Genomic DNA, 16,179 nt, shown 5'->3' with positions numbered 1-16,179 from the left:
GAACTCTATAGGGCTCCGTATGTCCTGGTTAGCTCCCAAATAATTGAGACAGAGACCTATGATGTATTTAAATAAGGGTTGAGTGTAATAACTAGGCAGGTACAGTTCAAGCTAATTTTCTAAGCTAGTCTGGTTACCCCCCGGCCACACTTTCTAAGTTATTTGCCAATATGTATGGGGTGGATCTGCTCCATCAGGCTACATTGTTTCTCTCCATCATCTTCTTCTTTCTCTTCTCCTCTCCTCCTCCTCCCAGCCTTGTGGTCCCTAACTGAGACGCCAAGCCAGGGAACCGAGGCTCCACCTACTTCCCTTCTGCACAATTACAGGCTGTCCAGCCTTTTATTTAACTGATCAGAGAATATTGGGGGGCACAGGTTATACAACATCATTCTGTGTACGTGAGGATGCACTCCTCTGGACTGTAACCAGATTTTGGGGTCCAGAATTTAGCATTTGTATACATAGCACCAGACCAACCCCCAACAGTTGTTCTCCTTGCTTAGCTCATGTTTAGGCGGTCATGTTGGTGAGACTTTATGGGTGTAGCATGCAGACAGTGCCATCGAGTCATATGTAGTTGACCCAAATTATTTAGCTGTGCATATTAAAAGGATTTCCTGGGACTGGAGAGATAGCCCAGTGGTTAAGAGCACTGACTGCTCTTCCAGAGGACTGGGGTTCAATTCCCAGAACCCATATGGCAGCTCCAACTGTCTGTAACTCCAACAGCTGACATCCTCACACAGACATGCAGGCAGGCTAAACACCAATGCACATAAAACACACAAAAAATATTACTTTAAAAAAGGACATCTTGGTCTTTCGCTTCAGCTTCAAGGATGCTCACAATAAAGCGTGATTGAGAAGGAAAAAAAAAAGGACATCTTTAAAATACCACTAATTGTTACTATAGATGTCAATAATCCCAATGAACTAAAGAAAGAACACTGTGTGCTCCAGCATAATGTGATCAAGAATGACTGTTTCAAAGATACTGCTATGGGGGCTGGAGAGATAGCTCAGTGGTTAAGAGCACTGCCTGCTCTTCCAAAGGACCCAGGTTCAATCCCCAGCCACCGCATGGCAGCTCACATCTGTCTGTAACTCCAAGATCTGACACCCTCACACCAATGAACATAAATTAAAAAAAAAAAAATCAAAGACACTGCTATGAAAGCCAACTGCTCAGGATGGTCGGAGATAAAAGTTGGTCACCTATAAATCTTATTAGATACTAAATTACTTAATTGCAGAACAAGCCTTATTTAGTATCCTGTATATGTTAGCAAAAGGAATAGAATAGAGAAATAGATGGTCTTCAAACACTTCAGAGATCCACAGAAAATGGCATTTAATAATAAAGGGCTTTTATGACAGAGAGACACATTCGCTCCTGGCAGCACCTCCAGTCTAATTATGCGAGCATCAAGAAATGGTAGTGGCAGACAGCCACTGGTCTGAGGAACTTGGCTTATCTCTACTGCTGATGACAGACTGACCATCCACTGTAATCAAGCCTGATACTGAGAAACTGGTTGCCCAGCCTTGCAGAGATTAGGTTGGCCAGTCCTTCAGGATTCCTGCTTCAGGGCAGTCTGTCAGAGGTTTTGGGCCAGCGGGCTGAAGACTGGATGTCCTGACGATGGAGAGGAACCTGTGACTGTTCAGACAGTCAGTTCTCTGTCCTGTCAATATTTTTGGAAATTGCTTGCTTGCACCTCCTTCATATTAGATACCATTTCCTTCTGGGGTCTCTGATGGGGTTGAAGACTAGCATAGCCACAGTATAATTATAAGTTTTAGTTTAAGAGTTAAAAAATAAAACAAAACTTTGGACACTAGGATAAGACTCAGTAGGATAGGATAGATAGTGAAATAATTTCTCCAAGATTGTCAAATACAAATAGATTGGTCCTTATAGATGTGACTTTTATTGAATAATTATCATAATTATTTTTATTGTATATAGTTTATTATATTTAATAGAAAGGGGGAAATATAGGAGAGATACACATGATTTTGTGTTGATTCCAAGTGTTGGATGGGGAACAGACTTGTGAGAGAGCAGGATGTTTTTCCACTTAGAAGTCAAACCACTTTGTGGGGGAGCTTGGATGTTGCCAGCTGAAAACATCCTGGTAGAGACTCTGAGAGGAGATACACACACACACACACACACACACACACACACACACACACACACACACACACATATATCCAAAACAAGAGGCTTGAGAGAGGACTTGGCATTGTTTTGGCTGTTCATCAACACTTCAAGAGACTCTCCTAGAGAGAACTGCTCCAGGGCAGGCTTCAAGGCTTTGGGCTCCGGCTGAGGCTCTGACCTCAGCAGTTGTTCCAGGTTCCAGCAGCAGCCTTGGTTGAACTGCGGGTTTGTTGAGGTCCTGCTGACTACGCCAGGAGAATCGTTCCTCAGAACTGATATCCTTAAGGTTTCATTATTGTGTTCTTTAATCTCCTTTTCCTATTGTTTGGGTTAGTCAAGTTGTGAGGTATGCTCTGTTAGTGAGTTCATAATAAAGTATAATTGTTAAGAAAATTGAGCCTACACTGCTATCACTCGGTTCCAAGACCCTCTCCCTCATCTCTGGTTGATGCTCTGACTGGAGATGGGCTGTTTCTCCAGGATACTGACAAAGCAAAACACAGCCAGTGAACAGGAGTCATGAAGTGGGCTCAGGCCATCATCAGGTCTGCTTGCTGGACATCAGGGGACCTCACAGTTGAAAGATGTATGTTGAAATCCACAGATTTAGTGGAGAACCATGTAGGTCAAATAAAAGCTTTTAGCCTCCACTGACAGCTCAGACAATGGGCAAATGAGGCTCTGCCTATGGGGCACAGTGTGACATTTGCGAGGCTGTGCTCACAGCTGGTTCTGCCACCTGAAAGTTAGTGGGGGAGGATTTAACATGAGGCCAGGCTAGCTTTTGCAGCAAGCATGCTAACAGGGGATAATGGGGAGGGGATTTTAAAAATAAAAGTAGCTTGGCAACTCACGGTCTAATTGTTTGGAACTAAGTCCTTGTTGCATTCAACGGGGAACACACATTTAATTGGGTCACTCTATAGAACCATGTCTCACAGAGAAAGCCACCACGAGAAGATTAGATGAACCGCAGTGCTGAGAACAAAAAATAGGGCAGAAACCTTGGGTTTTCTGCCAAGTCCCTAAAAAAATACATTGCAGCAGACTGTGCCGAGGCTTGGCTGTGTGTTCATTGGTTGCCAAGATCCCAAGTCTGGGTTTTAAAAGCTGTAAAGGAATAGGAGAAAATGTTAAGGGACACAAACTTATGTTTTAAAGATGTACTTTTTAATTTTAAATTATATGTATGTGTTTGCGTCTGCATGAGAGTACGTACAAATGGGTGTTGTGCCCAAAGAGGCTAGAATGGGATGCTGAACACTCGTGGAGCTGGAGTTACAGGAGGTTGGGAGCTGCCTGACACGGTGCTGGGAACTGAACTCAGGTCCCTTAGGGGAGCCGTAAACACCCTGATCACAGGGGATCAGGCTCACCATTATGTCTTTTTAAAAGACAGTTGAAAACTAGTGACTGAGCGGCCAAGAATATTTATTTAACCACTATTATGTGTCACAGTATCACAGGCTCCTCAGTGAGAGACTGGGGAAAAGTGATGCAGCTGGCATCTTCTGGAATTTGTGCCTAAGCAAAGAGTCAAGACACATGAATGTGTGAGTGTGGAGGAAAAAACAGCACTGAACTGGTCTCTGTGTGTATTTCCAAAACAATGCCAATCCGTGCAGAAGTTTGTATCCTGGCCGCACGCCTGCCTTTGAGTAGTAAAACAGAATCATTTTGAACAGTCACAATGTTGTTAGCAAACCTACCTCCAGTCTGCCTAGCAACCTATGATGTCATCACCTGCCCACCACTAGGTAGGCCAGCTGCCCAGGATATAAAAAGGGCAAACCCACCTGGTTTCCTTTCCCTTGTCTCTTCCTCTTGCTCTCTTTCTATCCATCTCTCTCTCTCTCTCTCTCTCTTCCCCCCTGGGGTGCCCCTCCCCCTTTCTTGTTCTTCCCACATTCCTACAATAAACTTCTCCATATCATATCTGTTGCCTGGCATCTTATTTTTCATATTTAATAATTGTGCCTTCAGATTTTCATTCATCAAGTCGAAGTTTTAGACTAAGTAACCTGTAAATTCCCTCCCAGTCCTGTTTAAAAGAATGTTTTAAACATACTTCAGAGCTGGTGATAGGGCTCAGTGGTAGAGTGCTTGCCCAGCATGTGCAAAGCTCTGGGTTTGATTCCCTAACACACACACACACACACACACACACACACACACACACACACACACACAAAGACATTGAAAAGAAGTGGGCAGTCTTGAAGAAAATCAAGTATGAACTTTCTGGAGGCAGATATGTCCCACACACAAAATCTGCTTCAATTTGATGTATCTTAGATGCTGCTCTGTGGAGGCACAGTAAGACCGCTGTCATTTCTGAGCGGCAGGGAGTGAGAAGTCTCAAGATTGTTCTCCAGACGAGAACTGAACTGCTCCTAGATTGGAAGCTTGGGTCTTTTAAAGACTCTTTCTTGTCTTTAAAAAAATATTGTCTTATTTTTCAGTAAGTGTACATATGTGAGTGTGTGTGTGTGTGTGTGTGTGTGTGTGTGTGTGTGTACTCATGTGTCCATGTGCACTTGTTCATGTGACCCCTCGAAAGCTGAAGCGAGGCATTGGATTCTCTGGAGCTGAAGTCGTGAGCTGCTTGACATGTGTGCAGAGAACCAAACTCCAGGCCTCCGCAAGAGCAGTGAGTGATGGGTCAGTAACCTCTGATCCATCTCTCTAGCCACAAGGACCTTCATTAAAAAGTAAATAAACATAGCAAACAAACATCAATAAAAATAGAAAGCTGGGTATGGTGGCTTGCCTATAATCCAAGAAGTTGCTAGGAGAAAGCAAGAGGAACAGGAGTGCAAAGTCATTGTAACCTACATAGTGAGCTTGAGGCCAGCCTGGGCTACAAGAGACCCTTCCTCAGAAATACCAAGATAAATAAATCAATAAATATATAAACAGGACCTTCTTCTTCTACTGTATCTCTTCCATTCCCTTCCATTGACAATATTGTCTGTCACATGGATGACAGTCAATAGCTATTTGATTAATTAATTTGTATTAAAGCATTCATACCCCATGATATAAAGACCTGAACAAAGTAGGTCTCTAATAAAAATGTTATGACGCCCTCAGTCAAGGTGTTGCTGTAGGCATAGCTTTTATCCAGTGCTGTAAGAGGCCTGCAGGCAGCAATTGTGAAAGTGCCACCAGACTGCCATGGTGCTCAGCCGCTGCCACCAGAGCTGTGCACTGAGGCTGGAGCTGCTGCGGCAGCCACTGAGATTAGGCATGGGTGTGGGGTAGAGTGGGAGGTGAAACCTGGAGCCATGTGTTGGCTGTTTCTTAACAATTAGACTTTATTATACAACCCAACTAGCTTACACAAGAGGGAAAAAAGGTTAAAGGGAAACTAGAGTGAACCTCCTGGCATCTGTTCCATGGGACAGGTCCCTAGGTGTCTCTGGCCTGCGCGCTGGTCTGGCCTGTTCGCTGATCCTTTTCTCGATCCACGTGAGCTCAAGCTTGGTCCAACCCTGCAGCCTCCTCTAGTCCTCGCTGCCTGTCTGTCTCTCACGTGCAAAGGCTGGTCTCCTCCTCCCCTCGAGGGTCGATTAGAAGCACAATAGTCCAGGTGGAGTCCCTCGGTCCCCTCCTGAATTCCAGGCCCAAAATGGCTCCACCCAGTCTATCTCAAGGTTAATCTCAGGGAGCATCCGTGATGTGTCCAAGGGCAAAGCCCACCAAGACTGCTTTCACCTGTGACAAAGCTTACACTCCTTCCCACAGCCATGTGTGCAGAGAGCAGCCTCAGGAAGTGGAGGAAAGGGCAGGGGGTAAGTAAGAGCACGCTTTTTAAAAACCTAGGCAGATGCAGTTTGAAAAAGAATTCATACAGACACCCAGGCAGAGGCCCTGTCTCCAAGCCTTTGCCAAATCACAAGAATATGGAAGTGACGTCCCAATTCGATATTCTGGGATTGGTCAGTTTGGTGAGGTTAATCCACAGACATTTCTGGAACGTGAGATTACCTCAGAACAAAGGCCTGGCTTTGTTCCAGAGGGATTCCCTCTCCTAATCCCCCCGCCCCAACCCCAAGAGACACTTGGTGCCTCTGGGCAGCAGCTGGGGCCACAGGATAACTTACGAAGTGCAAAGGTGCATCAAGTGGAGAGGGAAGTGGGGGAGAAGCCATCCGCATGTGGCCCTGAGTCACCAGGCTGGGTGACTTCTCCTGGGTTTAAAGATGGTGGGATCAGAGCAGACTGGAGAATGATGAGGTCTAGGGAGTGACCCCACAAGTCCAGCCTGTGGGGCTCAGTGGGGCTCACCTTCACCTGAGTCACAGCACCTGATGATTGATTAAATAATCAGAATGAGAAGCCAGGCATGGTGGCGTATGCCTTTAATCCCAGCACTCAGGAAGCAGAGACAGGCAGATCACTGTGAGTTCGAGGACAGCCTGGTCTACAAAGTGAGTCCAGGACAGCCAAGATAACACAGAATTCAAACTTAATATTATCCTTCACACACTATATTTCTATTCTAATACAACTCAATCAATACATGGTTTATTTCCAATACTCTGATAGTGCTATTATAGGCTATTTAGGGTAATTAAGTAATACAAGTCAATTGTTGATAAATTCATGGTCATGTCAAGTATAAAATATATGCATGCTAGGTTAAACAGATATGATTCTACAGTTAGATAAGGTCTTCAAAAACCTCAGAGACCTACAGAATATGGCATTTGAAAATGTTTTTATTATTTTAAAGATTCTGTGACAATAACACAGGTTAACTCCTGGCAGCACCCAGCCTACCATAAAGAAGATGATGAGCGTTGAAGAACCTCCTTGTGGAGATGACTTCAAGTGTGGCAAAACAGCCACGGGACAAAAATGTCCTCTATTCTCCCACAGACAAAATTCTGCCTAAAAATGGGCACGCTTGGATGCAGGCAGAGTTGACGGCTAGACTCTGCCAAGACAGGGTAAGCAAGCCCTCAATGGCTCCTGTTTCACAAATGTCTGTCAGATACCCTGGGCCAGAAGGCTGAAGATGATGCTTTCTTTCAAGTTGTCTTCCGACCTCCACACATGTGCCACGGCACGCATGCCCTTCAAGCAAGTCAATGTAATAATTCTCTTAACTTCTAAGTTTGCTCTGGCTTCCTTTTGCCAAAGTCTGCCTGGTTGATATCTCAGAGTGGATATGACTTCTCGGGTCTTCTGAAGTCAGAGCTCAACTTTATGAGACATCGACTTTGTATGCACTCTAAGCTGGCTTCCAGGGTCTGCCTCAACCTCCCAAATGCTATAATTACAGGCACAGCTAACCTTCAACTTTGGTGTGAATTAATTAGTAACAATTCTGGTGTTGTTTTTCTGTAAAGGAGAAACATTCCTCTGTGAAGGTACTTTTTTTTTTCTTTTTTGGAAAAAACATTTGGATAAATGTTATTTTTGAAATGCACAGGAAGCATGGAACAATTATTCAAAGTTGGTGTCTTCCTGTCTCAAAACTATCAGCCGGTTTGAATAAACACACTAAATTTTATGTTCTTGAGGGCTTATGTTCACGGAAGTTCTTAACCCGGAGTCTGACATGTAACAGCCAATTCATCCTCTGCTTACACAGGTGAAAATCAGTAACTTTTTAATTGTTTGTTTAAGCAATATACAGAGGGATCAGGGCTCTCTGAATATAACGGTGCACATAGAACACCACCTGCTACAAAGCAGACAGCAACGGTGTTAAGAGTCCCATCACAGTTCAGAAAAGATGCAGGACTTTTACGTTTCCGAATATCGTTGTGTCCTGGCTTTCTTGTCTGCAAAACTGCTCTTGGGATAGGAAGGATATAAAACTAGGCGTGCAGAAACAACTTGTAAGGGCCGCTATTGCTAATTCGGAATGTGTCAGCCATCAGTAACGGCGCATTAGCTGCCATTCACTGAGGACAGCTTCTGGACTTTCTCTTCAGCTCAGCTGAGGGAAAACCAGCAGAGCGTTTTTAAAATAGCAGCACCGCATTCTGGAATTCTTTCTGTCCGTGACAGCAGTAACCTTGGAAACCAGGCTGGTAACACATCTCAATCCCAGAGCTTCCTAAAGCTTAGGTTCTCCTGCTGTTTCCGTACTGTGTGGGCACTGCAGTTTTATGGGCTAAATGTTAACTGTTTTGGGTTTGTGCCACGTCGTTGGCACAAAACAAGAACAAGCAGAAAATCTCTGTAGACATCCCTCTCAGGTCGCATCTCACCTGGAGCCTTCCCTACTTGGTGGTAACAGTCTCCAGTAGGCTAGCTTAAAGCAGGTTCTCCCAAACCGGGCCTCAGAGGAACTAACCAGATAACGGTAGCAGGTACACAGGTACACCCACCCAGGTACGCAGCCCGACTCCAGACACCGCACCCCAGCATCCAGAGAACCCTCGCGAGACAGGACCGCCAGAGGACGAGAGGAAGCCCACTATCTCGCGAGAAGAGGGGGCGTCGGCGGAAACGAGCAAATGCCCCCTTGGGCGCCCCGGCCCCAGTCGGTGGGCGGGGACGGAGGAAACCCGCCCCCTTCCGGCCCGCGTCCCCGCCCCCAGCCCTGAGGCGTCGGGCCGCGGGTACCGGCGCCGGCTTCTCCCGGTTCCCTGCGGCGGGCACCGGCTCCGCTTTGGCCCGAGGAGGGTGCGCGGCAGGGGCGCAGAGGGGGCGGGGAGGACCTGCGACGCCCCGCCCCCTTTCGCGCTCCGGAGGCTAGGCCCGCCCCGGGAGGACCGGGTCCCGTGGCGGCTCGGTACCCAGGCCATCGCTGCCCGCAGGTGTCGGCGGCCGCAGAGCCACCGGCCCCATGGTGGGTTTCGGGGCCAACCGGCGGGCCGGCCGCCTGCCCTCCTTCGTGCTGGTGGTGCTGCTGGTGGTCATCGTCGTCCTTGCCTTCAATTACTGGAACATCTCCTCCCGCCACGTTCTGCTTCAGGAGGAGGTGGCCGAGCTGCAGGGCCAAGTCCAGCGCACCGAGGTAGCCCGCGGGCGCCTGGAGAAGCGCAATTCGGACCTCTTGCTCTTGGTGGACACGCACAAGAAGCAGATCGACCAGAAGGAGGCCGACTACGGCCGCCTCAGCAGCCGGCTGCAGGCCAGGGAGGGCCTGGGGAAGAGATGCGAGGATGACAAGGTAAGGTCGAGCCCTTTCCTCTGCCCATCACCTCTGGGATGAGGTATTAATAATAGCCTGCCGGCGGCTGCTGTATACCTTCTGCATGGTAGCCCTGGAAGCTCCCCCCCTCCCCACCCCAGCAACCCCGTTTGTTGTCAGACTTTCCCGGTATCAGCGCCACATTCTCCGTTCGCTTCCAGAGACTGTAAGTTGTGGTTCTCTGGAGTGGCCTATGTGTAGATGCCGCCTTTTCTCCAAGCTCAGCTGCTGAGCTGGCAGTGCTAAGCATGTGGCCTCTGTGGCTGCCTTTCGTTCACGGGCACACAGATCTGCAGGCTGCCCAGGTATGGCATGGGCATTGTCTCAACCTCATTCTGTGCAGACTGATCAATATTAATGTCTTTATTTTAGAATGGAGTCTCCTTCCCTTGTGGCGCTCAACATATATTTGTGAACAGTATGACTTCTTAAATTTGTAGGTCGATGTATTTTGTTAAGTAGATTTTTAAAAAGAAACGATTTCTGCGTTGACAGTGTTGTGATAGATGAGTCAGGTACCATTATGAGCCACGCTTGTGCCTTGGGCACCGTTAATCCATTATCTTCTCAATTTGAATTGTTAATGAAATTAGCCAAAATGGTAGAATCTAAAAATAAGTTCTTAGGAACAGAATTTTATGTCTGCCATTACTATTCTTGAAAGAAAGAAAAAAAATGCATATGTGTAAGTAGCTATTAGGGCTGGTGCTTAATGCAGGTAGAAAACACAAAATTTTAAATTTAAAAATTGTAAAATGGGACTGTTATTATGTCCTATTTACTAGGATTTGTTTTCACCATTTTACTGATATTTTTTTAACTTAGGCAACTTCAGTCGGTATAGCAAATTCTGAACATGTCTAGATCAGCACTGTAGTAGATGACTTCTTTTCTGAACTCTTGGAAAATTTCAAATTTATATTTATTTATATATTTTGTGTGTGCGCGCATGTGCATGCATACACATGCCAGAGCACATTGGTGGAGATCAGAGGACAGCTTTCTGAAGTCAGTTTTCTCCATTTGGATTCTAGACTGAACTCAGGTCATCTGTCTTGGCAGCAGACGGTTTTACTTGGTGAGCCATGTTGCCGGCCCTTAAATTAGATTGGAATTGTGTGCGTACACTCACCCTAGTGCACATGTGGATCTTGGGGGACAACTTATAGGAGCCAGGTTTCTCCTTCTACCCGGCTGCTCCTGGGGATAGAATTCATGTTCCATGAGGTTTTATGTACTCCCGACCTTCTTTCCTGTATTGGCCTCTACCTTGCTTCGTATTTCAGTTGTTTCTTGTAGCCCTGTCTTCTCCACACAGTATGGACATCCTCTGAGAGGGATAGAGGTCAACAGGCCTAAGCACCTGCTACAAACTGAACTCTAAAGCAGGAAAAACTCTTGGATACAGTAGGTAAAGCCCAGGAGAGGTTGGGATGTTGAAATAAGATAGTCAGGATGGACAAGGTGATGCACCCTTTTGAGTTGGCTCTTTCTACCTTGTGGCTGTGGATCATTGGTGAACTCTCAGCTGTTTCTTTGCTCTGCCAGCTAATGAACCCTGTAAAACTACAAGTATTTTAGTTTTCTATTACTATAACAGAACAACCTGACCAGGGCAACTTATGGAAGAAAACATCTTACTTGTGGGTCAAAGTTTTATTATTTTATGTGTATAGGTGTTTGTCAGCATGTTTCAAAATCTGTGTACCACATGAGTATCTAGTTCCTGAGGAGGCCAGATGGCTTTGGATTCCCTGGAACTGAAGTTATAGGTGGTTTTGAGGCACCATGTGAGTGCTATGAATTGAAGCCAGGTCCTCTGTAGAAGGCACAGAGGAACAGTGGGGATGACATGAGTCCTTTCAAACCTCAAAGCCTGAGCCCAGTGACACACTCCCTAATCCTTCCCAACAGCTCTCCCAACTGGGGACCAAGTATTCAAACATGAGCCTATGAAGACCATCCTTTTTGTTTGTTTGTTTGTTTTTGTTTTTTCCCCTCCAGGACCATACTCATTCATGCTAACATGCAGATTTAGGAATCCCAGCTCTGGAACCAGACAGGTGATACTTCTTCCAGTTCATTGTGCGGTTTCTGACATTTCCAAGATGAGAATAAGAGAGCTTAGAAGTCTTCTCATGACTGTCCAGTTAGGTGAGAAATCAGACCCATTTCTCTAGAGTCTCTCAAATATACTGTATTTTATTCTGTTCTGTACAGGATTTTAACTTGGAGGAGTGTATTAGCTAGGACAGCCATAACAGTACCACACACTAGTTATAGAACTTTATTTCTGCACAGCCTTGGAAGCAGGGTGTCCCAGGTCAAGGTCCTGGCAAGGGTTGGTTTCCTTGCCTGCAGAAGGCTGCCGTCTTGCTGCTTTATCCTGCAGCAAGGTGTTCCCTAGCTGTATGCATACCCAGTGCCTTGTCTTGGGTTCTGAGTGTTTTGGACTGTGGTCCCTCTTGTACATGACTGTTCTGTGAGTGAAACAAGCATCTTAGAAAGATCATCTCAGCTGAGCTTGTTGAATTGTTAACTTCCCCTAGTAGATGGACGAGGAGGGTCACAGAATCTTCACCCAAGTGTTCAGCCCCTCCATACCTCTATTGTATGCAAGTCTGCACTAATTGCAGCGTTTCAGGGAGGGACTAGAGGATATAGGCTGGTGAAGACTAGGGGAAAGGGCTGCACCTGTGTGTCTGTGAGAAAGCTTTCATTCCTCCTGACTAAAGACCTCCTGGTGGGGGCATTGGTCAGGGAAGGGGAGCACCCACCCTCCTGCAAGTAGCCCATTACCTAAGTGCTGTAAGGAAATCCGGTAAACTCATTGGTTTCCCAGGGGTAAATGTTTCTTGTGTTTCTCCAGAGGATGCATTTTAGCAACTGCCCCACACTAATACCCTTATTTAACCACTGCCTTAAACTCCAAATATGGCAGATATTCTGAGTTCCTGGATGTTAAAACCTCAAGATATGAGTTTGAGTAGCACAGTTCACCCTGTGTCTTGGAGGAATCAATCATATATACAACGTAGTCCCCCCCCCCATCTTCTTTCTAACAAAAAGACGCTTATATATACTGCGTTTTCCTTTTTCTTTTTTCTTTTTTTTTTGTAGTAGACAAGTGTCACGATGTACCAGGGCTGGCTCCAAGTGTTAGCATTTATGTGTGTGTCCTCACTCAGCTTGCACTTGAGTGTCCCATGGACTGCAGCAAAGGCTCTAGATCAAGCACTTGATTAGGGAAAGGAGCTCTTTGAGTGTAGACAGTGGCTTCCTCAAAGCTATTGTTCTTTTATTTACTTACACATACACAGAGATCTAGTTTTGAAGCCAGACATGGTGCCATAAGCCTGTGATCACAGCATGAGGAGGTAGAGGCCAGAGAGTCATGAGTTCAAGGCCAACCTGGGTTACCTAATGAAACCCTGTCTTGAAAAAAGAAAAAAAAAAAACCAGTCAGTTTTGATGTTTGGAGCTGAGTAATAAGTGACTTCTTTTTCTCCTAGCCACCATAATCCTCACTGAGAATATATTAAGAAGAATATATAGAATATGGTTTAAAATGATAAATAAATAGCTTTAGTTGAATGAAGACAAGACCAGAGTCAGAAAGGAGAATGGAAAGCATATTATATTTTTCCTTAGGAAATTATCTTTATTGTGTGTGTACAACATGATGTATAGATATATAACAGCCACACAGATAAAAACGTATGTTCGAAAGTCTTGGCACACAACACTTAGAAACCAGGTCTGGGCAGTAGGTGTGCCCTTTGTTGTGCACTACATTGCACATCTAGTATTTGTCCGCCCCTCTTTAATCCACCCTTCTGTGCTCTCTGTAGCTGTTCACTCTGTAGCTCCTAGGACTTCTGGTCTAGACCATGCTTTTCTTTTTTACGTATAACTTAGCTATTTGAGCCATACCAGTTTATTTGTTTAGCTGATGGCTTCCTGTGTGTTCACCTGGTCATTTTGTAAGCTTCTTGAAAACAGACTGCTTTACATTTCCTGTGGGGTTTCTGATAGTACTTACTGCTGATTGAATTTAAGAATCTCCCATACCTCCCCTCCAAATTCTATTAAAAGTTTTCATCCCTGCTCTTGTGAATGTTATTTTGGAAATGGGTGTAGCTTCTGACATTCCTAGGAGACACAGTCGCACAGCAAGCTCTCTGTTCCTCTAGCTCCATCTTTCTGGTCTCACTTCTGCAATGATCCCTGAGCCGTAGGTGCAGGAGTTGTGTTAAACATGTACCAGTTGGGACTTGGCTACACCGCACCACATTTTGGTTGGTTGTGGGATTTTTGTATGGATATCATCTGTTGGAAAGAGAAGATTCTTTATGAAGGTGAGGACTGCACTTATCTGTGGGTATAAGGACAAATATTTACGGTGTAGTTAGGGACTATCATGGTTGAGGTAAGTGGTGATTGTAGGTTCTCCTTCAAGGTCCATGACTAGGTTTCCATTATCAGACACGATTTCCCTCTTGTTGAACAGGTGGTAAATCCAACTAGAGAGCGACTGGTTCCTGGCAGTGGGTACCACCACTGCACCCATAGGCCATGCTGCTTTGCTGGTAGTCATTGTGGTTCTAGGATTGTTGGTTGTTTCCCTCCTTTGGAAGTTTATGTTGTGCCTACTGGTGCCATGAATGCTCAGGGAGGTCAGTTCTAGCACAGGAGCCTCTGGGCCCTGTGTCTGAAGGGTGTGGGCTCTTCAGCAAGGAAGGACTCTGCAGGCAGTCATGGGTGATAATAAGAGCCTATAACATTTTGGAGTTTCTTGGACAACCTTGGTCAACAACTCAAAGAGGGCTTATCGTACCTGGTGTTGGGATTTTTGTTAAGTGGCTTTTGTCTCATGGATGGAGCATATTAAACCAGGAGGGAACATTTCATTAAATTATATATGTATGTTTATACACCAATTTATGTGTATCATAGGTATTTTTAGGCAGATAGTTAATAATATGATATCTTAAGACCTTCTCAGACATTCTTTCTGTATCTCTCTCCCTAGTTAGAGCCTCCCCCGCCCCCGCCCCCCGTGTTTCCCATTTTCCCCTTTATATCATTTGTACCCTGCTGTTCTCCTTCTCTTGTGCCCCCCTCATCCTCCTTTTACTTCTTGTTTTCTTTTTGTTTGTTTTTGTTTTGCTTTTCAAGACAGGGTTTCTCTGTGTAACCATCGCTGTCCTGGACTTGCTTTCTAGACCAGGCTGGCATCGAACTCATAGAGATGAACCTGTCTCTGCCTCCCGAGTGCTGGGATTACAGGAATGCACCACCATGCCTGACGTTCTTGGTTTCCTTAGTTACTACAGGATATGTACTCATATCTGAATATTTGGAGATAGGAGCCTCAGAAGAGAGAGAATGTGCAACAGTTGTCTTTCTGGGTCTGGGTTACTTTACTCAATATTTCCATCCATTTACCTGGCTAGACCTTGGAAAAGGATAGGATAATCTGTTTGATGTGAGGGTTTTGGTGGTTGTTGTTTGTTTTACCTTTGGCTTGAAGAATAGCATAAACAAACAGCTTTAGTACTTATTTTTTTCATTTGTACTTTAAAAAATTTTTTTTATATGTTTGAGTGTTTTGCTGCAGGTATGTCTGTGCACCCCATGTGTGTCTGGTACCCAATGGGTCAAGAAGAAGGTGTTGCATCCCCATAATTGGAATTACAGATGGTAGTGAGCTGTAGTTCAGGTGCTAAGAACAGGACCTGGTTCCTCTGGAAGAGCAGTCAATGCTCTTCAAAATACTTCATTGAGAATCTTTGCACTTATGTTCATCAGAGAGATTGATCTATAATTTTCTTTTTCTGTTGGATCTTTATCTGGTTCTAGTATCAGAGTAATGCTGGCTTTGTTAAAAGAATTTAGAAATGCCTTCCCCCCCCCCCCCCCACTTTAAATGGAATAATTGAAGAGTGTTGCTGTACTTTGGAGGCCTAGTAGAATTCTGTGTTGTATTCATCTGCTTCTGCTTTTTTGTTGTTTTGTTTTTTAGTTTATATTGTAGATGTGTACCATTCCTGTTTTGGACCTACTTTTCCCCCAAATACATACTGTCTCTTGAGTTTGAAAATCTAGTCTGCATGGGGAGGATATGTAGCAGAGTGCTTCCCTAGCATGTAGGAGGGGTGTCTGTGTCTGTGTGTGTATGTACACACCTTTGAGCTGGACTTGCAAGAGATCCAACCCTGGTCTTTGATTATGTAGGCAAGCATTCTACTGCTGAGCTATAACTCAGTTTCACAATAATGGTAAGGATTTCAAGTGTTTTTGGCAGCCAGAAATGAAAAGCATTTGAGGTGATGAATACATTAATTACTCTGCTTTGGTCAATATACATTATATATGTGTATCAAAACATCAAATTGTGCCCTATAAGTTTGTAAGAGTATTATATGTCAAAATAAAATAGGAAACTAAAAAAAAAAAAAAACTGATTGCTGCAAACACAAATTTGGCACTACAAATCAGGAAATCAGGTGTGGACTCAGTAAATATTTGATGACTGATTATCAGTTTGCCCTGGTTTTGAAAGCAAAGTATGTGTAAATATGTTCTGGGGTGTCCAACACAGATTACCCACTTACCTGAGTACACTACCTCTGGAAGATATGATCAAAATAATCTGATGTAAAACCATCTATCATCAATTCATTGTCTTCCTAGCATGAAGAGTGTATTATTTTTTGTTTCCTTCAAATTTTTCTCCTACGCACCCTCCGGCATTAGTTAATTTTGAGATGGAGTCTTGCTATGTTGCCCAGGCTGGTCTTAAAGTCCAGGTTCAAGTAATCTTTCTGGCTTAGCCTTCCAAGTAGCTGGG

General features: G+C 44.8%; 2 protein-coding genes across 3 annotated transcripts in view; one reads left to right on the top strand and one right to left on the bottom strand.

The window, feature by feature from the left end:
* Positions 1 to 6,369: 6,369 nt before the first annotated feature.
* LOC311594548 (uncharacterized protein) lies at positions 6,370 to 8,937 on the bottom strand (the record flags this gene model as incomplete). The annotated part of the gene is made up of 2 exons (XM_084776342.1): positions 6,370 to 6,480; positions 8,518 to 8,937. The coding sequence occupies 2 exons, from the start codon at positions 8,935 to 8,937 to the stop codon at positions 6,472 to 6,474; spliced, it is 429 nt and encodes a 142-aa protein (XP_084632468.1). The 3' UTR covers positions 6,370 to 6,471.
* Positions 8,746 to 16,179, top strand: part of GOLM2 (golgi membrane protein 2) — a 71,098-nt gene continuing 63,664 nt past the window's right edge. For both annotated transcript variants that reach the window (XM_084776341.1, XM_084776340.1), the window contains exon 1: positions 8,746 to 9,305. In XM_084776341.1, the coding sequence (XP_084632467.1) occupies positions 8,979 to 9,305 (327 nt within the window). In that variant the 5' untranslated portion in view covers positions 8,746 to 8,978. The remainder of the gene's footprint in view (positions 9,306 to 16,179) is intronic.

Source organism: Acomys minous (assembly GCF_964271855.1).
Source record: "Acomys minous genome assembly, chromosome: 3".
Taxonomy (NCBI): Eukaryota; Metazoa; Chordata; class Mammalia; order Rodentia; family Muridae; genus Acomys; species Acomys minous.
Note: the sequence above shows the minus strand (reverse complement) of the source record. Positions and strands in the feature narration are given on the sequence as shown.